A 24,657-nucleotide genomic window follows, 5' to 3' on the forward strand; every position below is an offset into this window, starting at 1 on the left:
CAACGGGAAATATGATGGCGAGAATATAATAAATATGCCCCTTACTATAATTAAATAATAGTTTGAAAAAAAAAAAAAAATCACAAACAAACAACAAGCTACATGGAAGGATTTCCTCATTTTTAGACTGTGTGGGTGTGTCAATAAAGTAAAGGTATTAAAGTCAGAAACCAGCACATCAAAGCTGTGATTAAAGCAGATTAGACCTTCTTGACTAAATAAATAACCATGTTTTCTCATATATCAACTGAACAATTCATTGTTTTGTTTTTTTACCTCTGGACTTAATTAGAAGGATTTAACAGGCTTGGTGGTGTAGCAGCTCAGCTAAACATTAGTAATTGCCGTGTTTATCTGCTTTCAGAGTAAAAAATAACCCACACAGAGAGGTTGTGACAGTGTGGCTGCTTTCACCAAAGCAATATTCCTGTTTTGTTTGCTGAAATCTGAAAACAGCTCCTCATGGCAGATTCTATTTTTTTTTTCTTCCTGAAAGGCCTCGATGACAGCTTTGTTGGTGAAACATTTAACAGTGTTCCCATCAGTTATTTTAAGAAGACTTTAATTGTTTACAGCCTTTCTCTTTTTAATGGCTGTAGAATCATATCAGCAGCGAAATTACAGATAATCCTACCACGAACTTCAGCCTCAGAGGTTTGATCTGGCGCGATGAGTAGTTTAATAAGCCAACGCTTTCCTTGTCATCTCTCCTTTTTTATGTCCTATTTTATACGCACTATCCTGCTCCTATCTTCTGTCTTGTTTATCTCCCGAATGAGACAAACCTTTGAAATCTGTGCTGACTCATTACTGGTTCAACTCCAAAGAGAACAAACAGCATATGACACAGAGACAGTAATGCAGTGCAAACCGCAGGTATTATCAGGCCTAGCATTCCTAAAATAAGTAATGAAACTACACTTGTGAGAAAGTCACTGCACTCTTGTGATATTAAAGCCATACAAGGGTAGAAATGCAGGGAGACGGAGTGGGAAGCAATGTAGAGGAAGAGCCAGAACTGAACTTGGCCCATATTCTGTACTGTACTGTATCTTGTCAGTCTTTGTCAGACACACTGTGAAGGCAAGTCTGGCTCAAAGTCATTACAGCAAGGAGGCCAGAGATAATACAGGACCACAGAAAATCAGGAAGGAATAAAAAGATGAAAGAGTGACGGAAATGATTAATACTTAACATTTTCAATTAAATAACAGATGTTTTATACTATTTGAGGTTTGCATGTTTATGCAATAATCATTCAATCTATTTATAATCTGTAATCCACTTTTTCAGTGACTAAAAGCTATGCATGTTTTTTATGCTATCATTTGATCCCAGTGTTCATTGCAACAGTGGTTAATTGCCTCAGAAGATCTCAGAAGAAAAGCAAGTAATCAATGAAAGATCATATTGCTTGCCTGGTACTCCAGACAACCACCATCACATTCACCCCGCCATCTGCTACCCCCACACAGCCCCATCTCCAGACAGATTAAAAAAAAGAAATCGGGAGTTTGTGATCAAGAGTACAATTTACTCTAAAATAATTCACATTGTCTACTAGTCACTCACTTCCCCTATGTGTGTCTGGATTTGATGGTAATTTTTCAAATTTGGGAATGGACACTTTCAAGGTAAAACCGTCTCTTAAACTCTTTAAAGAGTAATTTAACACATTGTGAAAATTTTGTTCTTGCTGACGCCCAGTGATTTAACCTCTCAACTCTGCAGTGTTGTTGAAGTGCAACAGAGAACACTTCGCACCACCCGCAGAGCGGGAAGTGAAACACTGCTTTTCAGGCTCCTAAATGGAAGAGAGGAAGGAGAGAAGGAAAAGTTAAGAGGAAAACAGAGGCGGGGGACAGATGGTTCAGTGATGTGGAGGAAGAGGAACACGCTGAGGAGTGGAGGTCAAAAGGAGAACGCATGAGTTGAAAAAGGGAGTTCGCTACTGTGGGCGAGCAGGGTAAGAGTAGAAAACACACACACACACACACACACACACACACACACACACACACACACACACACACACACACACACACACACACACACACACACATATGATCACAAGCCAAGAAACTGGGGTTTGTCAGCTTGATTGGGAATCTTTTCAGAGATCTCCCAGCGTTCTGAGCACTGGTAAGAAGTCTGGAGAAAGGCAGGTATCACAGGGGGAATGTGGGTAACATGCCAGGGAAGTGAACTAACTTTTCTCTGGCGTCAGCACATCTGCTGTGGAGGATGATCTATCTCACTCTCATCGCTACAGGATGACACATATGGCAGGAGGTAGAGTCTGCACATAAGCTGCTCTGTGATAACACACACCCGTAAGCGCATGCACACACACACACACACATGCGCACACACAGAAATAGCACGGCAGTGAAGACATGCCAGCGTGCTCTGTAATTGTCTCAGCGTGATTGTGACCACAGCTGCAGAGGACACATTACATAAAAGCAAAGGGCTTCCACAGTCAGTAAACCAGCGGCTCGATTATATCTATTACACGCTGAACCCTCTAAAACACTTCAAACAGACCCTAATCTGATTTACACAGCTTTTGATTATTGATTATTATGAGATTATCAACAGTGATCAGACCCAGAAATGTTTGAATTACCAAAACCTGCATCATCAAATAGATTTTGTTCTAATGCCAGACAAATTACACTTTTTTTTTTTTTTTTTATCACAGAAACATTGTTACTGAACGGATCTGCGAACTGTTCTGTTCTGCCAACAGAAAAATCTGCAGAGCATTCACTGTTATTGTGCTTCATGGCTGCTTGTGGCAGCTGAAGCATATTTAACATGCCCAACTACATAAAGACTTTTAATCACCTTTTCCTTGCGCTCTAAGACCGCCTGAGGAGCATTTTCTTTTCTGAGGCTGGTATTTAACATCGCTACGTGTAGCTGATTGAGCACTCGGCCTCAGTATTTATTCTAATGATTAACCCTTTAAGCCCTAGAGGCCAGGGAGAAGACTTAGCAAAACCATTATTCAAATATGGACATATATACTGATATTTACACATGTGAACACATCTCACAAGTGTTCCCTTTATTATTGTTTTTTTTTAATAATTTATACTTTTTTATTGTGGTAGCAGAGATATACTCTTTTTATTATGGGTATGCAATTTTCGAGCAGAGGCCTGACAAATAGGTGCATTTTCTATTTTATGATTAAGTAATTCAAAATACTTGGTTAATGTCAGGAAAAAGATTGGACCCCTGGTATGAAGTAAAGACCATTCCATTTTTTCAAGTGTTTTGGACCCACTAAACTCTGATTTGCAACCTGAAAAACACAATACAAGGCAGCACTTATGTTTCATCCAAAACAAAGCAAATTACTCATACAGTAGGGATTAATATGTAAACATCAACTAACAAAAAACAGCTGCACAAGCATAATGCATGACGTCAAACTTCCCTGGATTTACATGGACATGGTTATTAGAAAGGTATCGCATGTTCACCATCCATCCTCTTTGGGTCCTTCACAGCTTCGATATGTTGTCCTGTTTTTGCATGCGACAACAGACTTGACATGATAATCCTCAACTAAACACTCTAAAAGGAATACATTTCTCTCTCCAAGCTTGTAATTCAGCAGAGTTTTTTTAAGAGACACTGAGCTTTTCAATTAAACCATTGGTATACATAAGCAGTTAATACATGATAAACACGTACATGTTGTAATCCTCCTGTACACAGCTCTTCAAATTCATATGATATTTAATTTCACAGTAAAATTAAGGATTAATTGAGATTCATGTTCAATTTGAATATACACTTCTATTAAATTGCAATTAATTAAGGTATCCGGTTATGGATGAGGAGTAATGCATTGCTTGGCCTTGCAACCACCCTGAAAGTCATGTTACGAACAGAGCCAGTGAGGTAAGGGAAACACAGTTAAAAAAAAAAAAAAAAGAATCATTAGACACATTATTGTAGCTTTCTAAAATGAACACTAGTAATGATCGTATAAACAGGCCCACAGTTTGACTTTTACCACTGCTGCGTTACTGTAATTGCTCCACAGAAGCACATACCATTATTGGGTCGGGGATCAACAGCATATGGACAACCACAACATGACCCATCTGGATTTGACAGTCACTCCGGTTCATTGAGTGCAGTAAACAGAATGACAAACCTGTATTTTCATCTGCTGCTAAGCTCTGAGAGGCCTCGTTTTCTCCTCCCTCTCTCCGTCCTCTCATCTCTGCGGCCATTCTCTGCTTTTGTCCCAGCTAAATCTGAACACATCAGACTAATCCTACAAGACGCATCGGGCAGCTCAGTGGAAGCAAACACAGAGGAGGATAGAGATGAGTGGAATTCCCATCCATAACCTGCAGAGTTTGTCTGAGCCATAAAAACATGCGTCTGTCCTCGATGCCTCTGACGTGCATTACAGCCAGTGTTGAATGAAGAGGCACGGAAATGTGTTTTATTCAATTAAACTCCCAAGGGGGCACAGTGGCAAATGAACTGCAGCCTAACAACCTCCCACCACCACACATCACTCTGCTAATCAGACAGCAGCAATGAGGCACACACTCTGACAGTCCCACCCTCACTTCATGGGTGTCTGTGCATTATTGTGCACACAGAAACATCTCCCGTCTTTGTGATTATTAAAAATAAGTTTCTATGAAAATGCAAACAGAGAGCAGAAGAATGTCATGATCGCTTGTCATCCATCTGTTGTATCCAAAATGCAGCACAACAAAGGTTTCCTCATTGCAAGCATCACACAAATGCTCTTTTCATGTTTGTGCACGTTTCGATTTTTCCGTGAACTTCATTTATGTTGTAATCTGACTGGTTAGTTTCTAGATGTTGAACAATTCGGACACTCTGAATTTTGCTGTAGGCCTTCAAGGTGACCAAAGCTCCAAATTGTATGTCGGTAAACACGTGTCACAGCATGATCTCAGATTTGGACTGACAACCAGAGATCTGACCGTGATTTGCGGCAGACAGCTTAAAAATCACACTTTCTAAACTGGCCTTTAGAAACTAACATTCCTGAATGTGTTGTGGATGATATGCTAATGATGAAGAGCAAGTGAGCTAACATCAACAGATCCATCTCCTTGACAACAGAGCATCATCTTATGAAGATCAGGTGTTACAGTTGAGAGCTCCAGAAAAGCAAGAGAGTAGACATTGATTAGTGTTGTTTCGACAACTTTTTTAGAATTGTAATATATTTGAGCTGTTTTGTGTTTCTCACTTTAGGAGAACTGTTTACAAAATACATATTTATTGTCTCTAAACAGCAGATTTTTTTTTTTATCACACAAAAAGTAAAAGGCCAAAAGCGTACACTTCACGATGACTAATGATTTTGCTCCTCACTGAAATAGGTAACAATCACACACATGCATCCACACACAGGAGAGGAAACTGTAATAGCTGTGGATGTGTCTGGGTCTCCAGAGTGATGAAAGCCCCATTCACATGAGAGGCTCCATTAACCTCTGAATCAGCTGCCTTAGTATTACATCCTCTTTACACACACACACACACACACACACACACACATTACTACATTAACCTACATGGTGTTTTAGTGAGTGGTTGCTCATACTGCAGACTGTTATATTGCAGTTTGAATTCCCTGCACACCCACAGAGGTGTTTTCACTTATTCTGGCTGATTAGACTTCAGTTCAGGTGGATGTCGGGTGAAGCTGTGCTGGGAGTCGCTGAACTCTGTGTACTTATAAGGGTAATTAAGTTTTGAGTTGTCGTGTGCTAACAAAGGAAACTGAACAAACAGGATTCATCCTGAGAGGAACCATAATCACCCAAAGTAAACTAAAACACGTGTTTTCAGCTTGAACCTCAGAAAACGGTGTCAAAATTTACTGCTGAAGCGTGCACATCAAGGAAGCTTACTTAAAAGTGGCAGCGGCTCCTGCACTTCTCTGAGGAGTGCCAGATTTAACACAGCGTGTGTGCATGTGTATAGAGTGTGTTTGCGGCACTGTGACAGTAGTGGGAGGAAGCCAGTCACACACCATCTCATCTTCCTTGAGATTCTGTCCCTTAGGTTGGCTGGTTACATAACTGATGCTCAGGCAGAACAGTGGCCACCTCCAGGGATGAATGTGGCACAGCATTGTAGACACACAGATGTACCTGCTGCTCTGTGCAAACCCTCTATTAAAGCCTGCATCGATAAAAACGAACACACCCTAACATTATGTCTGTTATCGTATGATTGTTGCACATTCATAGTCCAGCTACTGCATGCACACATACATTGGTCATAGACTCTAAAGTACAGACTGCACTATTGTCTGATTACTATTATTACATGCCGAGTGGATTTCTCAGCCACAGGATCAGTAATTTGAATTTAAAACGGAGTCAGTTTTGAAAACAATGTTTCATTTTATCTAAAATAAAACACAGTTTTATCTTTATTATTGAATTTAAAATCTGACTAAATCAAAAGCTGTATGATCAAATTACAAAACTCGTAACTTCTAAAGATGTTGCGAATATGCTATATCTGACACTATTTAACTCTATATTTATAATTTCACTTCCATAATGTCTACATTACATCCCTAATCTTTCTCAAAACCGGAGAGGTTGAAAACTATGGAAAATGACCATTTCTGTTTAACATTTTAATGTTGTTCATATTTTTTGGGTTGCAGATGGTTATGGAAAGATTGATTAAAACACAGCAGCCCAATTTAAGGCCCAGTTTGGTCCGTGCCCACCATGGCATTCGACAAGCTCAGTCTATTCTCCTTATTCTTGAAATCTTAACTGTAGTGACAACAAACTATTATTTTTGTGCAGCTAAAAAGTACACAATATGAGTTTTATATGTACAGCAGAGTGCTGTTAAGATTCCCTATTAAATTACATTGGCCTACATCTTATCTATGAAGAATAATGGTATTCTCTCTCTCTCCTACTGATGCGCATGTGCTGTTTCCTACATCATCGACTTTGGACTGCTAGTTAGGATGAGAGATCGAGGCAGTGGCACACCAACAAGAGAAAAGGGAGAAAAAACTTGCAAGGTGACCTTTTTTGACAATAATTTTGGCATAATCATACATTTACTATTACACAGATTAAAGAGTAGTGTTTTAATTATTCTGACATCTTATTTTAGATTTGGAGTGTTAATTTTCATTCAAATGTATTACATTTTAATGAAATGTAATTTCAACATAAAAAAAACATACATTTTTGGCTGTTCATAGGAAAGAATTTAGGCACCGCTGGTTTAGATCAAGTTATTCAACCACAAAATTTGGCTGAGGGGCAGTTGTAGTCACTGTAAAACTACAATGAAAAAAAATATAATGAAAAAAAAGTAGGCTCTAGATAAATAGATAGATAGATATATACTTTATTAATCCCTCAGAGGGATATTTTTATGTTACAGCAGCATAAAAAAATAACCAGTCTTGTGACAGGACACAAAGTTCTGACACCATGCCCACAATGGCTTCGGTCATAAATCATAAAGTGCAGAATCACCCACCATATAGATGGTGAGCTGCTAGTTATACAAAAATAAAAAATAAAAACTTTCAGAAAATATGATTTTTATTGTATTAAAAGGACACGGACATGTTTCAGAGGGATTCCAACATCAAAAGGCAGAATCTGAATATGTCAGCACGACACCAGAGGAAACTCAGAAAAATGCTAATCTTGTCAGAGCACTGTGATCACCATGATTATAGTGACACTCTCTCAATCACTACAGCTGTAATAATACTGTATTCCTTCATCCCTCGAAGGCTTCCCTTCTTCTCCAGCTCATTTTCTCCTTGCTCACTCTCTCTGTCTTGCAGACAGACAGAACACACACACACACACACACACACACACACACACACACACACACACACACACACACACACACACACACACACACACACACACACACAAACTGTGCAGTATTCGTGGCTGCAGACTAGAGCAGAGGTCGGCCGCACCCTGCTATTATCCCCGTAGTCCTGTTCAGCTCTGTGGAACACTGAGTGACGGCTCAATGGAAGGCCTGCTGGGAGCTTACTAGCAGGTGAGGTGTCAGACGAGCCAGAAAGAGAACACACACAGAGGGACACAGTGCAGGCACACCGACAAACACACACCTACACACCAGCAGACACACGAATGCTGTCAGTCAGCCGTGAGTTAAACAGGCAAGGAATACAACCTTCAAATGCACAGAGAGGCACACATACATACAGCAATACATGACCGGGCACACACGAACACACACATATGCTGAGTGTGGTATTAAGGCAGCCGTGCTCTCCAGGGATGGAACCAGTAGCCACAGAGGGGGAGAGCGGAAGCAGCTGGCTGTGGAAATACTTCCCCTCCTCACACTGTAATTTCCTCCCAGAAGCACACCTGGGCCGTTCACATAGATATACTGTATCTGCGTGTGTGTGTGTGTGTGTGTGTGTGTGTGTGTGTGTGTGTGTGTGTGTGTGTGTGTGTGTGTGTGTGTGTGTGTGTGTGTGTGTGTGTGTGTGTGTATGTATGTATATATACAGTGCACACGAAAGAGTATTTTTGCACCTGTGTATGTGTTCATTCTTTAGTTCTGTATGACCCCACGTGCGTGTTTATGCAGGTGTGCTCTAATGCACATTGCTGATTCAAAGTGGATCCCTGCTGCCCAATATAACACCCATATTATTATGCAGCATTACAAGTTATTACATTCATAAAACACGTTTGGTACATAATGCAAGCTGTGAGAGTATGGTGCCGCCGCTCTGTTGATATGAAACCAGCTACAATGTGACCAGAATCCGAGACTAGTAGCTTCGTATAGCACTTTTATTGTGAGGGGGGGAAAAGCACAACACAATTATTGCAAGAATTCTGTTCATAAAAACCAAGTCCATCCTGTGAGTCTTAATTGAAGCATTCCCAATTAACACCTTTTTTTTGTTGTTGTTGTTTTTTTTTGTCAGAAGACTGTATGCAGTATGTTTAATTTGGTCTCCTAGCTTTGGTTTTAGAGATCTTATTTAAATACCCTGAAGTTTCCCAATTCTGGAATATGCTGCTAAACTTTGGGTTTTACCTGCTAAAGATCGGCAAGGTCGGCAGTGTTCTGTCTTTAAAAGTGTGGCAGGTGGCACTGAAGGTAAAAAGGGGAGGTGCCTTGATTTAGTAAGGTTGAGATACAGGGATACCTGCAGGGGGAACGCAGGTTGCAATTGTTGATTCAGGCCAGTGGAATGAGGGAGGTGCACACCTTAGTCCATGCAGGCATGCAGGAGAACTGGTAGGCATAAGTTTATGTTTTATATGTATACTATTGTTTTATATCGTCAGGTTGGAATATGTGCATCATGATTGGTGTGTGTGTGTGTGTGTGTGTGTGTGTGTGTGTGTGTGTGTGTGTGTGTGTGTGTGTGTGTGTGTGTGTGTGTGTGTGTGTGTGTGTGTGTGTGTGTGTGTGTGTGTGTGTACTAGACCTGCTTCCCAGTTGGGCTTGAGGCGGCTGGTAGTCAGTGCGACAGTAGATCGACATCCCAGGTATTTTTAACATGGAGTCTCTGTGTTTTAATATGTATTGAATAAAGAGATTTTAAGACAGTTAACAATTGCGGGACAAGTGTTAACTGTCCCACTGCAGAGCATCGGGGACTCACTTACTGCTCTTGCTGCGGAATTGTTTCGCGTGACTTCTTTTGTTTGTTGTTTGGGTTTTGTCTAGTCCGCCCCGGCAACTGAGCCGGTAATGGGCATAACAAATCTTGGTATTGCCCTTTGGGGTGGACTAGTTTTCTTTTCTTCTTTGCTGTTTTTTTTTTTTTGTTTTTTGTCTTTTTGTATTGTTTGGCAATTTGCCTCCTTCCCCACCACTTTTTTTTTTTTTTTTTTTTTTTTTACCAGACTCAGGTTGAACTCAGCCAGGCGTGTTCATGCAGTGAAATCCCTTGTGTGTCCTTCAGACTGTGTTGTCACAGATTTTTATTTGTGTGCACTAGCAGTGTGTGCTAAAATTTAGCCCCTGCTCTGGTAGTATAGCTGGGTATGGGGCTGGGGATATGAGTTGTGAATTTTAACTTATAATAATAATAATAATAATAATAATAATAATAATAATAATAATAAAGCAGTTTTTTTAAACTCTTATTAACTTATTAATTGTGCAGCGATTTGGCTAACTCTTGTGCTCTATAAAAAAAATAAAAAATACTTGTGTCAAAAAAAACATTCTGGCTAATCTAAAGGATTGTTTAAAACCTGTCTGGTTGTCTGATTGTGTTGACTTCTATTTAGTGTTTGAATAATGACCAAAACTTGCATGAAACTAGAATGTCCTTTTCGCCTTCATGTATTTAAGGCTTGTGGTCCAAACAAAAGATAAAAAATGGATGTCATAGCGCCATCTCTTCAACATGGCTTAAGTCGCAGAGAATGTCACCTTTCCAAGGTTTTCTTGTGGCTATTTGGGATTTCCACCAAGAAGCACACCATGCTGCAAAATGTCTGCTGGGACCTCCTGTTACGCACTGAAGATGAGTTTAGGCCATTTATGAGTTGTGTGTGCTCAAATCTCTAAGTGCTTAGTCATGAGTCTCCTCTTAAAACCCTTGCACCATGTGACCTATCCTTGTGTCACATCAGCAGAGACAGGGTGGTGGGGTGAGGGGGGGAGGATTCGGGGGAGGCACAGAGGAGGAGTGAAGTGAGAGAGCGAGGCAGAGAGAGATACAGAGAGAGAGAGAGAGAGAGAGAGAGAGAGAGAGAGAGAGAGAGAGAGAGAGAGAGAGAGAGAGAGAGAGAGAGAGAGAGAGAGAGCGGGACTCCAGGGAGCATCCTTCATTTTCTGGATGTGGGAGGCAGACATTAAGCTACAGTGACTAGCACCACTGGCCTCTGTCTGACCCTCTCCAACTTCCTCTTAGCACAGGCCAAGACTGACACATCATTGTATCCGCAGCGTGCAAAGTGCAATACACCAACAACACAACAACACTAACTGCTCACATTAGCCCAGAGCAGGAGAGCACAGTACAGCACAGCACCGAACATACAAGAACAGCATAGAACAACACAGCCTGAGGGCTAGAACAAATGCACGCTTTGTGCAGTTGCACGGCGTCCCGTGTAGCCGGCTCAGCCCTCCGCCCAGTGTCAGGCCACCAGGTAATTGCAGCCACTTTCCCCCGGAAGCTGCAGGGAGCCTTTCTGCCTTGAGAACAATACAGATCTCTGAAATGTCAATGAAAACATGTGAGCTGGGGAGACTATGTACCCAGGACTATGTGTCTGTTGTGTCCTTAAAATGGAGCTAAATTATACCATGCAACCAAAACATAACATACAACAGCCTAACATCGGGTGGAGCGTGCCACATTAAGTATTTATATAAGAAAGAGTTGGCTGATTGTTGCTAAAACATGTGACATTTATGCATAATACTTATGTGAAAGTTTAGCACGGGTAAAAGGCTAGGTGAAAAGGATCATGGGTAAAAAAAAAAAAAAGCTCTCTAATAGTGCATCTGTGTAGGCATGTCTCTGCCCTGGACACAAAACTGCACTGGAACACAATCACATACACACAGCTGCAAGAACACAGATACACAGACAGTCCAGTTCCCGAGTCAAAACATTAAACTCCACCCTCTCGCCACACACTCTGTCTGGCCGCTGGAATGGAGGGAAGCAAGATGAAGATTTGTTTTGGGCAAAAACAAGCTAAAGCCAAAGAAAAACAAGAGAGAAGAAGGAAGTAAAATTAGCAGAGCAAGAACAGGACATTGATCAAAACCCCCAGATAAAAGGAGATCAAATGAAATTGTTCAGGGGGAATGAAAGACAGATTGAAAGATGAAGCTCTGTCCGCCCTGCAAAAGAATGAATGGCAATCCTTCGTTTTCTATCGCCGCAGCGATTAATTGACGAATGTGCCACATTAATAATAAAGCTTGCTCTCTCCACTTAGGACATTGATTCACACCTCCTCAGCTTATGGTGTAAGAAACCGATCAATCTCGCTCCTTCTTTATCTCTCTTTCTCTCCTTTTTCTTCCTCTATTACCTTGCTAAATATAACTTCCTTCCCTCTGTCTTTAGCCAGGAAATGAGTCCAACATTCAATAAATGGCTGTGAATTAAGCAAGTCTGGCATAGGAGAACTTCAGAAATGATTGATTGATTATTAATTAATTCACTAATGTCCCTGATTGATCTACATGAGGAGGGAGGGGGGATGTCTGGGGAAGAGAATATGAGGGGAATAAGAGAGAAAAGGATTCGATTTGTTTTGAGGATGAAGGGTAAAGGGAGCTGTTTGTAGAGTCAGGAGGATCTATAATGTGCTTCCCATATGTTCATGTGGCTCTGATATTACATTGACATGATGTAACAAGTGGAAGGTAAACTTTGTGTTTACATAATGTTGTGGTCTAGAATAGCAAAGACAAAAAGAGAAAAAAGAGAAGAGAAGAGAGAGAGAGAGACAGATTCACATCAAATGCTTCTGGGAGCAGCACATGCCTGCTCTTCTGTCTGTCTGTCAGTCTGTCTGTCTGCTTAGCCTTGAAAATCCCAGCACTCAAAGCCAGACGACCACAGAACTCATGCCCACGCCATACATACATGCACACAGACACACACACAAACAAACACACACAGTGGCCTGTTCTATCCTACGCTATTGATCTGCACCCCACTCTTCATTAGAAAGAAAGATTCAAAGGCAACAAGGAGCAGTGAGACGCAGTGTGTGTGTGTGTGTGTGTGTGTGTGTGTGTGTGTGTGTGTGTGTGTGTGTGTGTGTGTGTGTGTGTGTGTGTGTGTGTGTGTGTGTGTGTGTGTGTGTGTGTGTGTGTGTGTGTGTGTGTGTGTGTGTGTCTCATGGTGTTGGTGTTGGTGTGCATGCGGCATGTGTGTGTGTTCACAAGTGTAAATGTATTATCAAGGGAGTTGTGTAAGCTGTGTGTGTGTGGTTACATCCTGTGTATGTGTGTGTTTCCGTTAAGTTTTTTGTTTTTTTTTCACAGTGTGTGTACGTGCTCATGCTGGTGTGTATCTGTGGATGTATGTGGATGTGCTGCCAGGTATCAGTAACAGTGGGAGCAGATCTGTGTTACTCTAATGCAGTCTGTCCTCACTGGGTGTTCCTATGGAAACTCTCTCTCTCTCTCTCTCTCTCTCTCTCTCTCTCTCTCTCTCTCTCTCTCTCTCTCTCTCTCTCTCTCTCTGTATATTATTAGACATTCTTGAGTCAACTGCTCACAATAGGAAGACACAGATCCCATCTATTGCAATGCACTTCATTATAAAGTGCTTGGATTCACACCTGTACAATATGGGAGACTCAGGTGTTTGACAGCATTTTCGCTTTGATGATGAGTTGAAATACAGACTTTTGCACTGGTCAGGGTCAATTGATTAACTTGCAGGCATCAGATCAATCACAGCAATTGGACAACCACCTCTACTGAAACAAGCCTGAGGCATGCAGTGCAGGAATATTTCTACCTGCAAGTGTTTAAACCCCTGACGTTAGAACTGATCACATTGAATATCCTATATTATGGGAATTTCCCTTATTTTTTATTTCTATTCTGTTCAGCTACAAAATAAAATATTTCAGTTCAGTTAGGAAAACTCTAAACTTTTTCAAACTTCATTGTATAGCCTACAACTTGTGTGCTCTAAAAACAAGCAGCTGTCTTTTGCACCACAAGTTCAAGCAACAATTAATCCAATGTGGCAGCTCGTTCTTATTCCCAGGGCATCAAAGCCCGGGCAAGCCAGGGCATTGTCAGCAGATACTGAACATACTGTATGCTCTAGGTCTCCTAGCCAATATATGGACAAAAATATTGTAGTATTTTCTAGAATTAATGCAAATCTTTGTGGCCCCAATAACCACTTAATTTCAACAATAGTTTCAGAGTAATAAAGTATCCTGCTAAACTCGAAGGCCATCTCAAAAGTACAATATCTACATTTTTGTCTTTGTTGTTGTAGTGGACCGTGTGTTTCAACATCCTTATTGTTCATGCACATTACATACACAACCAAGGATTTAAATTGATAGAATATTTCTTTTCCATTGCAAATAAATTGCATTTTGGAGTAATACACTACAAAACAGATGAATAAATGATTTTTTTTTCAATGAAAATATAATATTGCTTCTATGATAATATTCAGACCTTAAGTATTAAAGCCTATTTTAATACATTTGTCCTCCCTCCCTCTAATCCTATTGCCAACATGCTGTGTCAAACTTTAAGTACTCCGCTTTCTCTAAAATAACATCCCATCTTGCTGTTTTAGTGAATTTACTTCTTCTGCAGAGTATAAAATGGAGGAAAATGTGACGCCAAACCAAAGACATGAGCGCCAGCTGTTAATTGTTAAGGCAGCCGAAGTGGTGTATAATTCAATGAAAGATACTGAGGGTGCTACCTTAGCAGTTAAACACTTGTCACTCCCCTCTCTTTGGAAGACGCATTTAGGACGCATTTGAGCGTGTGTAGGTGTAATCTTTTTGACAGCAGAGTATGCTCGTTCTGTGACTCACTGTCTTTGCATACAATGGTTTGATCTGATTATATAACAGGGCGTGTATGAGGGGAGAATGGTTTAAGATAATAGTTTATTTAAGTGGAGTGTAGCCTGTGTTGTGTTGCAGGATGTATTGCAGACAAAGTAATGATAACAAATGTCCTATTTTAAAGACTTATGTAGGTTTAACATTTAGGGTGAATGATGTGGGACTTAGCTTTCCATCAGTATTATTAAACCACTTCCACATGTGGCGAGTTCAAGTAAAAATGGAGATGAGAGTACAGTACTGAAGTGTGCATGAGGAGCTATTAGGGAAGGATGTACAAAAGTGGAGGATAGCACAATGGGAACCACAGACTAACCTCTGGAGTGGTAGTCTGCCGCTGTGCTGCTGATGGGCACTTTCTTAATGGCTGAAGAGCGATAGACGATGTGTGTCCTTCCTCCTCCTCCCTCCTCCTCCTCCTCTTCTATCACTCCATCGGCCCTCTCCACCGGCTCGATAAAAAACTCCTCTTGCGCTGTCCTGATCATACCAGCCTGAAAGAGAGACATTAATTGGATAACATGAATATGCATAAGTGAACTCTGACATCATGATAATGCGTGTCAGTCCCTCGTACAACACACAGCCTCTTCTCTTCCCATGTTTGCCTCTCACTCCCTACTCCCTTCTCCCTCCATCCTACACCTGGCTGACAGTTTAGACAAAGAAATAGCTCTTCACTTTACTCCATTGCTGTGTTTGGGGTATGCTGGGAGAAAAAAAGAGAAGAGAAGGGGAGGGCAGCGGTCCCTTTCGGGGCCCTACAGAGGTCCAGAGTGACACCTGGCATCTGAAATGGCCAACACCAGAGTAGGAGATGAGACTGTCCCACTCCCGTCCTTGACTAACACATCCTGTCAGGTAATTCCCCACGTCCGCCTCTCACGCTCACGCACACGCACGCACACACACACACACACACACACACACACACACACACACACACACACACACACACACACACACACACACACACACACACACACACACACACACACACACACACACACACACACACACACACACACACACACACACACATCAGCAAACTCACAGGAAGTGCGTGAGAAAAAGGGAGCGAGGAGGAAGAGATGGGGGAGAGTTTAAGAGGCGTGCATAAAGAACACACACGCCAAAAGGAGTTGCGTGCACATACAATAGGAAAACAGGCACTGGGAAAATTGCCCGTCACTCTCTCTTATTCCATCTGTCTGTTTAAGACAACTGGTAATTACCAAGGCAACGCACTGCTGTAGTGGAAAGCCATGGGGGAGAACACACAGAGAGGATGGAGAGGCTTCAGAGAGGAAGAGAGCAAAAGAAAGAGTGATAAATTAAGAAAAGGGAAAACATCGATACAATCAGCACTTGCGTGCCTGCTTCTCCCTCCACTGTGACAGGAGAAGAAAGAGATGATGAGCAAGTTGAAGACAGGTAAGTGAGCTAATGACAAACAATTCAGTATGCATTACAGAAGAATATGTGATGAAAAGCTGTGTGTGTACTGTACAGCACATGAGATTTGCTGAAAGCCACTGGAGTCAGAAATCACACAAAGACCGGCTAACAATGGCTGACTAACTCACTGTATCAGAGGGAACATGTATCACATTTAAACTACTGAAATAATACACTATTATCACAGCCTGATAATAGTGTTAGAAATACAGTCATCTAATACCGTGGTGATATGCAGTATAAGTAATGTAATGCTTCCAGCCTAGGCTTATTTTTTAAATGAAAAAAAAAAAATCATTAAATCAATAACATTGTAATAAATAATTAATATGTAATAGTAATGCTATATGATCATTAATAAATAGATCATTTGAAAAATTTTCACACAAAAAATGTAACTTAAAAAAATAAAATAATAATAAAATCGAAGTCTCTGACGTCCAAAAAAAAAGACCCCGCAGGTCTTTCATGCTAGCAGCTTATCACAACCTCCGGCTCGTTTAAAGTTAAGCGACCTCTAGTGGCTGTATAAATAACTACAATCTGGTGTCCTGGAGAAGTGACGTAGTTCATATGACAAAAGTTCAGATAATGTCTGTACAATGTGAGTTTTGAGTAAGTAGGGGCAGTTTTTTTTTAAAACCGCATTTACTGTTGCCATGACAACAAAGGAACGTAAGGAGTAACTTTAACAATTAATATTTCTTTCTAACTGCATATGTTATTTCTTAAGCTTACATTTACTGTACTGTTTAAATGGTATTGATTAGATTTCACATGAATATAAGAAAACAGATGTAAAAAACATATATACAAATATACTGCACTATTCATTATTTGTCCATCCTTCTCCAAGGCCATTTCATTGGCCCCGTCTGTATCCATTATGTCTGCCATCTGTAGTACAGTACAGGGAGCCTAAATGTAACAAATCAATGCTTTTGCGGTTGCAAGTACTTTGCATATACTTACTGCCTCCTCTGCTCTCTAAAGAAAATGGAGAATAGGAACTCGTATGCTCCTTGAATACCTTAGAGAGGCTGATTTGAAAGGAAATGGATATTAACAAAAGTGGCCCCTCAGAAATCAAAAGGTGCTCTTTTTCTTGCCTCCACTCTCATCTTTTCCCATTCCTCTGTTTCGCCCTGCCAGTCTGAGGCTTTGGTCCCAGAAGAATGTCGACAAGCCACTGACCAACCAACCCCCCCACCCCCCCAACACCCCCCCCCCCCCCCGCCCGTCTTACTCGCTTCTCATCCCTCCATTTTCCCGAGCTGTGGTGCGGCATTCCGATTGGACCCGATGGATCTGCGATGGTGCATGCGGTCCCACCCCAGAATACCAAGCAGTGGGGAGAGGAGCAGTGTGTCAAAGAAAAAAGATGACATGTGGGACTGGGAGACATGGTTGGATCGATCAGAGCCAGCGTAGTGGGGGTGGAGGGCTGGAGAGAGAGGGGGGGAAGGTGGGAGGAAGCCGAAGAACTGGACGCGTCCTTTGAAAAAGTGACGTGAATAAAGCATCAAAGCGTCTGCGCACATTTCCATAGTGAGTGAGCATTGTCTTCATCTGTCTAAAGCAGGAGCAGCCAAGTCCTACTCAAGGGGATTACAGAGAGGCTTGTCCAAACACTGTCCACAACAAGCGAGAGAAATTCAGACTCATCTGCAGTTCACTGCCAGCCGCCGTGTGCCAACACAAGTCCGGTTGTTCAAAGATGGGGTTCAATGCCACACAGCAAAAATCAAGCATTACAACACAACGTTGGAAGGGTTGTTCAGAGAGCTGAAGTCATTACGTCATGTGCGGGCTAGCCTCTGTTCTCCTTGCTTCAGTAGCTCAATGAAATATTAAATCTCTCATCTGCTATTTCTTTCATTGGTCTTTATGAAAAACGTAAGTTCCTGTTTATCCCCACACTGTAAGACAAACCGGCATCCACAACAACACTTGCAATAAGACATCGCAATTGCAATTTAAAAGGTAAACAAAGATGACTTTTGCACAACTCCCATGACAGAAAACTGAAAGAGCAGCACCCAGAGTCACTTTGTAGTCATCCATCCATTATCTAAACCCGCTTTATCCTGAACAGGGTCACGGGGGGACTGGAGCCTATCAACCTGACATGCATGTCTTTGGATGGTGGGAGGAAGCTGGAGTACCCAGAGAGAACCCACGCAGGCACAGGGAGAACATGCAAACCCAGAACCTTCTCACTGTGAGACGACAGTGCTAAACACTACACCACTGTGCCGCCGTCAAACCTGCATCACAGAGAGTCCTGCTGCTTTGTCAGGTAGCACTTCCTGTTCACACCTTTCAGACATAAATCACTCCGGATTACTTTTTTATTGTGAAAAAGAGTCTGAAAACGGAGGCACCTTCTTATATTACTTAACAAATGTATGGAAATTCATCCTTGACTGACATTACGGAAAGAGGAAGCTCTGAATCTAGATGTCTGTGTGTTTTGACATTTGTGATAAATTATGAAACTTAGATGATGGGTAAAAATGAAATGAATGCAAAGATTTGAATGCTGTATGCGTTCAAAGCACACTGTTGATACCTTTCTATAAAGTTACATAATATGAAAAGCCAACAGTACAATCTTATCTGTAATTAGTTCTTCAGCAAACAAAACAATCTTGAGAATCCCATGCTTTCTGCCAAGTAGGTATTCATCTGCAGTTATGAATTTTACCATTTCCTGATGTAGTTTTAGCACAATCACTCCATAACTGCTCTCTCCTGTTCAGGGATTGCTTCAGCCTCAGCTGCCTTGCTAGCTGCTGTTCTCTTATTACAGTAAATTCATTGTGCTCCTTTGGGTGATGAGCCTGAAGATGTTTTATTAGGTTTGATGTGTTAAAATTTTAGCTTATTAGCTTCCCCTGCCCTCATGAGACACTTAAATCTAACACAATGTCAACGCTCTCTGCATTTTATCATCATCTAAAAACCTTTATGATCTAGTGTATTTTAAAGCACACACACAAGTAGCAGTATTGCACATCTGGCTGAAAAGGTCATGGCCAAGCATCTACTTCATGCGAGTTACTTTTATCTATTTCTATGGGTCTGACTATGGGTCAACATCTGATCATATGCATATAGTCAAGGCAATAAAGTAAATAACATGGTGATTTAAACAAAACAAAAAAGCCACCTGCTAAACTGATTTTTAGTCAAAATATATAGCCATGGTTTCTGTATAAGTGCTAATGAAAAATTATATTGTCAGAAAGATTTAAACTAATTCAGGCAACAAAGATAAAAAAAAAAAAAAAAAATACTTTACCCTCCTAAAGAAAATAGTTAAAATGAAAACTTTCTATATAAAACTGGATTATTGAGGATTAAATTCTTTTTTTTTTCTCAAAATTCTACACACAATACCCCATAATGATAACGTGAAAAAAGTTTTTGTGTTTTGTCATGTTTTCAAGGAACTGTATTCTATACATTTTGATTATAAAGCTGGTGTAGGTGCTATATAAATTCTGTGAAGGTGTAAAAAGTTTTAGTCTATTGAGAAATGAACACAGCCCATGTTATGCAACTGAGCTGTTTGAATATGCCGTTTGCAAGTTTGTGATGTCACAAACTCGCATATATTTCCCATTTCCGCCCTCAGCACAGCTGATGTGGGGAAAAAAACACAGAGCAGTCATTCTGTTGTGGAGCTAGCAAGATACAAGACTGAAAAAAATCTGTTGTTGGCCTGGGCACGAGTCATGAAGAAAAAAGTCAGCCAATCCAAAAACAGGGTCCCAAATAATCAGTGTACCTTAGGAGCGTTGACAAAAAAACAACCTGTTTTTGGAGAACAGAGGAAAAGAGATGTAAAACTACATTAAAATGTTTTTTTGAAATTTAAATACAAAATAGGAAAAAAAAAGAAAAAAAAAAGCGTGAAATATGGCACCTTTAAAAGTACACTAAGCATTCACACAACATGGACAACTGGTAGTGTGTATCAAACTGGCTGCACTTAGAGACATTTCAGTGGCAGTCACCTGCATACAGTGGGTACTGAAAGTATTCAGACCCCTTTAAATTTTTCACTCTTTGTTTCATTGCAGCCATTTGCTAAAATAAAAAAAAGTTCATTTTATTTCTCATTAATAACACCTCAGCACTTAGCAACTCAGCACCCCATCTTGACAGAAAAAAACAGAAATGTAGAAATTTGTGCAAATTTATTAAAAAATAAAAACTGAAATATCACATGGTCATAAGTATTCAGACCCTTTGCTGTGACACTCATATTTAACTCACATGCTGTCCATTTCTTCTGATCCTCCTTGAGATGGTTCTACTCCTTCATTTGAGTCCAGCTGTGTTTAATTAAACTGATTGGACTTGATTAGGAAAGGCACACACCTGTCTATATAAGACCTTACAGCTCACAGTGCATGTCAGAGCAAATGAGAATCATGAGGTCGAAGGAACTGTCCAAGGAGCTCAGAGACAGAGTTGTGGCAAGGCACAGATCTGGCCAAGGTTACAAAATAATTTCTGCAGCACTCAAAGTTCCTAAGAGCACAGTGGCCTCCATAATCCTTAAATGGAAGAAGTTTGGGACGACCAGAACTCTTCCTAGACCTGGCCGTCCAGACAAACTGAGCAATCGTGGGAGAAGAGCCTTGGTGAGAGAGGTAAAGAAGAACCCAAAGATCACTGTGGCTGAGCTCCAGAGATGCAGTAGGGAGATGGGAGAAAGTTCCACAAAGTCAACTATCACTGCAGCCCTCCACCAGTCGGGGCTTTATGGCAGAGTGGCCCGACGGAAGCCTCTCCTCAGTGAAAGACATATGAAAGCCCGCATAGAGTTTGCTAAAAAACACATGAAGGACTCCCAGACTATGAGAAATAAGATTCTCTGGTCTGATGAGACCAAGATTGAACTTTTTGGCGTTAATTCTAAGCGGTATGTGTGGAGAAAACCAGGCACTGCTCATCACCTGCCCAATACAATCCCAACAGTGAAACATGGTGGTGGCAGCATCATGCTATGGGGGTGTTTTTCAGCTGCAGGGACAGGACGACTGGTTGCAATTGAAGGAAAGATGAATGCGGCCAAGTACAGAGATATCCTGGAAGAAAACCTCTTCCAGAGTGCTCTGGACCTCAGACTGGGCCGAAGGTTCACCTTCCAACAAGACAATGACCCTAAGCACACAGCTAAAATAACAAAGGAGTGGCTTCGGAACAACTCTGTGACCATTCTTGACTGGCCCAGCCAGAGCCCTGACCTAAACCCAATTGAGCATCTCTGGAGAGACCTGAAAATGGCTGTCCACCAACGTTCACCATCCAACCTGACGGAACTGGAGAGGATCTGCAAGGAAGAATGGCAGAGGATCCCCAAATCCAGGTGTGAAAAGCTTGTTGCATCATTCCCAAGAAGACTCATGGCTGTACTAGCTCAAAAGGGTGCTTCTACTCAATACTGAGCAAAGGGTTTGAATACTTATGACCATGTGATATTTCAGTTTTTCTTTTTTAATAAATTTGCACAAATTTCTACATTTCTGGTTTTTTTCTGTCAAGATGGGGTGCTGAGTGTACATTAATGAGAAATAAAATGAACTTTTTTTATTTTAGCAAATGGCTGCAATGAAACAAAGAGTGAAAAATTTAAAGGGGTCTGAATACTTTCCGTACCCACTGCTCAGGACACATCCGAGTCTCGGGAATCAATGCCAATATATATCCAATAAATTAGCAAAGAATCAAATTTCTTCAAGAAAAAGCTGAAAGTTGTTTTATTGGTGAGCTGTCAGATCTTTTTCAGGTCATATTTCACCACTTCCTGGAGTGTAAATATATTTTTCAAGGAATAGCAATTTACCATCAACATTTTGAATTAATCATTAAGATTAAAGAAAAGAAATTAACAGTTCCTGCACCATATAATCACATATGGCTTGTCCTGAAACAATATAATAATAATAATCATAATAATAATAATATATTATATATAAGGTTATTATTACTCTCATGGCCATTGAGATGGTGACACTAACCACAACCCTCCCTCTGAGTCCTGAAGCCCATCTGCAGGCTCCAAATCTGGATCCTGGCGTCGTGTTACAACTGGAGGATCCTCTGTGTTGGAAACCACACTGAGCTCTATTTGAAGATCTGAAAGGAGTAACTCGAGTCCAGTGTAAGTGTCCTGGACGGCACGTGAGACAGACGAGTAGCAGAAGAGCCGTGTTGGAGTGGAAGAGCGGATGTTGTGGTGAGGATCAAAGTCACACCCGGTTGGGGAACTTCAGCTCAGTCCAGTGCGGGCAGTGTGTATGTGTGTGTTTGATCTGGTGTCACTATGTGTGGCTGTGCGTGTTTGATCTAATTCATAACCCTGCTACTGCTGGCCAACTTCACACACAGTTGCACAGATGCATCCACAGGCAGGCAGGGCAGACACAGTCGCACAAACACAAACACACTGCCACGCGCAAATATAGCTTTGATAGTGACTCACTCATACTGTGTAACCCTCCATTCATTCACCCTTTGAGTCATGAGAGAATCAGCCTCGTACAATAGTGAGGCTGATTTGAAAATTAGACACACTTCAGAGGGAGAGATTAAAGGAACATGTCACCGCAAATATTAATAGCGTTTCATTTAATCGCATCAACAGCAAATTATACCTTTGTGCTCTGAGAAAGCCAAGTTTTGTGTTTGGATTATGAATATCTTGTAAAATGTAGATTTAAGCAGAGCTATTTAAAACATTCAGCGCAGCTAAATATACAGTTGGACCCTTGTCAAACCTTTTTCCTCTGCTGCTTCACTCTGGCAGAAGAAAAAGTAGATAGCAGAGAGAGCGGGAAGAGTTCGAGGACTCCAATTAAGGTTAAGAATTAAGACAGATTCATTGCGTGAATTCATTTATTTGCTTAATGTTGTGAGGAGCGAGGCGACTGCCCCAATTATGTTAATCAGGAATATTGAAGGAGTATGAGGAGGATAAATCCGACACAACAAACAATATTTATCAAATGTAAACACGTGAAGGGAGGAGGGCCGTTTAAACTTTCTCGTACATTTTTTTTTTTTTTTTTTTTTACCGTGTCCTCTGTCAAACACACACGGGCATTCTCACGCAAACTGACAGGTTGTGCGTGTGTGCAGTACAAGCCAGATGACTGTGATTTAAGCAATAGAGGACTTTGCGATGCAGCCTCATCCCTCTCACTCTGCTCAGCTCATTACATAGAGTGGTCTCTAAAAATGGTTACTCCAAGAAAAAAAAAAAAAAAATACTGCAAGCACACACACCTACACAACTTCACATACTGTACATACACACACATGGCAGCCCCGTCTCACTCACTTTATATTTCTCGTTCCCTTTCCGCACCTCATTTGCAAATTGTTTATCTTTGACCTACATTTTTGATCACGTCTGCCAGCCAACCCCCCCCCCCTCCCCACACACACACACACACACACACACACACACACACACACACACACACACACACACACACACACACACACACACACACACACACACACACACACACACACACACACACACACACACACACACACTCCTTTTCTCCTATCGCACACACAGACCGAGACTCGGTCATTTTAGGTTTTAACTCTTCGCTCAAGCCAACACAAATCAACTGCTTGGAAGCACTACAAGAAAAAAAAAGGAATTGTAAAAATGCAGCAGTGAAAGGAAGAGGAGGAGGCATGAGTAAACAGGAAAGGCACTCTGCGAGTCCCCCACAACTCCACTCCCAGGCTTTAGTCTGTTATCTCCACAAACATCTCCCAACTTATGAATGCAACCCAATGGCGCATTGGCAACTAGTTTTCTATTTCTACCCTCATATTCTACTGAATATTTGCACTCTTCCTTCATTTACGTTTTCCTCTCGCTGCCATGTGATCTGCCTCTCCGTTGCTCCCCGCTTGCTCTGTTCTTTTCCATCTCTCCTCCATTGTTTTCTTACAATTCCATTAGTCATACTTTACTCCATCTCTTTCCATTTCTCATAACAGTATGTGGTCGAGGCACTCTATATGTGTGAGAGTGAAGACAGACCCAGGTGTTGGAAAAAGAAGAGAGACAGAAGACAAGCGGGCACAAACCATATTATTTAAACAGACTCTGGGACTCTGTAGACTCTGGGTGGCACAGACCTAAGAATAGCTTTAGGAAGGCAAACCTGGTTAGCCTGACGCCACAATCTGGGAAAATTTTGGTTCAGAGTGAGAGCGTTGACACAGACAGAAACACAGTTGCTGACAGTCTGGCAGACAGACTAAAAGACCAGAGTACCAGACAGTTTGGGCTGCCTCACTATCCCATTCTCACCTTCTCTCTCCCAATTCCTGTTGTTATTCATTAGGACAGAAGCTCCCTCCCTCTGTTTTCTGTCCAAACAGAGATTATGAATCAGCAATACAAGGAAGGGAAAAAGGAGACGTAGAGACACAGTGAGCAGAGGAGTTAAAGCAGGAGAAATGTGTGACAACCAGTTCTGAGGAGGTAATGGTGTGAAGAAGTGGAAGGCAAAAATGTAACAATTCAGAAAGT

At 41.2% G+C, this 24,657-nt stretch overlaps 1 protein-coding gene across 1 annotated transcript in view; it reads right to left on the minus strand.

Moving 5' to 3' along the window:
- The window catches only part of adamts2a (ADAM metallopeptidase with thrombospondin type 1 motif, 2a), a 119,023-nt gene that overhangs the window by 50,334 nt on the left and 44,032 nt on the right, over positions 1 to 24,657 (minus strand). The window contains exon 3 of the mRNA XM_069719995.1: positions 14,938 to 15,115. Coding sequence (XP_069576096.1) covers positions 14,938 to 15,115 — 178 coding nt within the window. The remainder of the gene's footprint in view (positions 1 to 14,937; positions 15,116 to 24,657) is intronic.

This window comes from Brachyistius frenatus, unplaced genomic scaffold, assembly GCF_029030835.1.
Source record: "Brachyistius frenatus isolate BFR_SWC_R1_liver_20210118 unplaced genomic scaffold, ASM2903083v1 Contig_229, whole genome shotgun sequence".
Lineage (NCBI taxonomy): Eukaryota > Metazoa > Chordata > Actinopteri > Embiotocidae > Brachyistius > Brachyistius frenatus.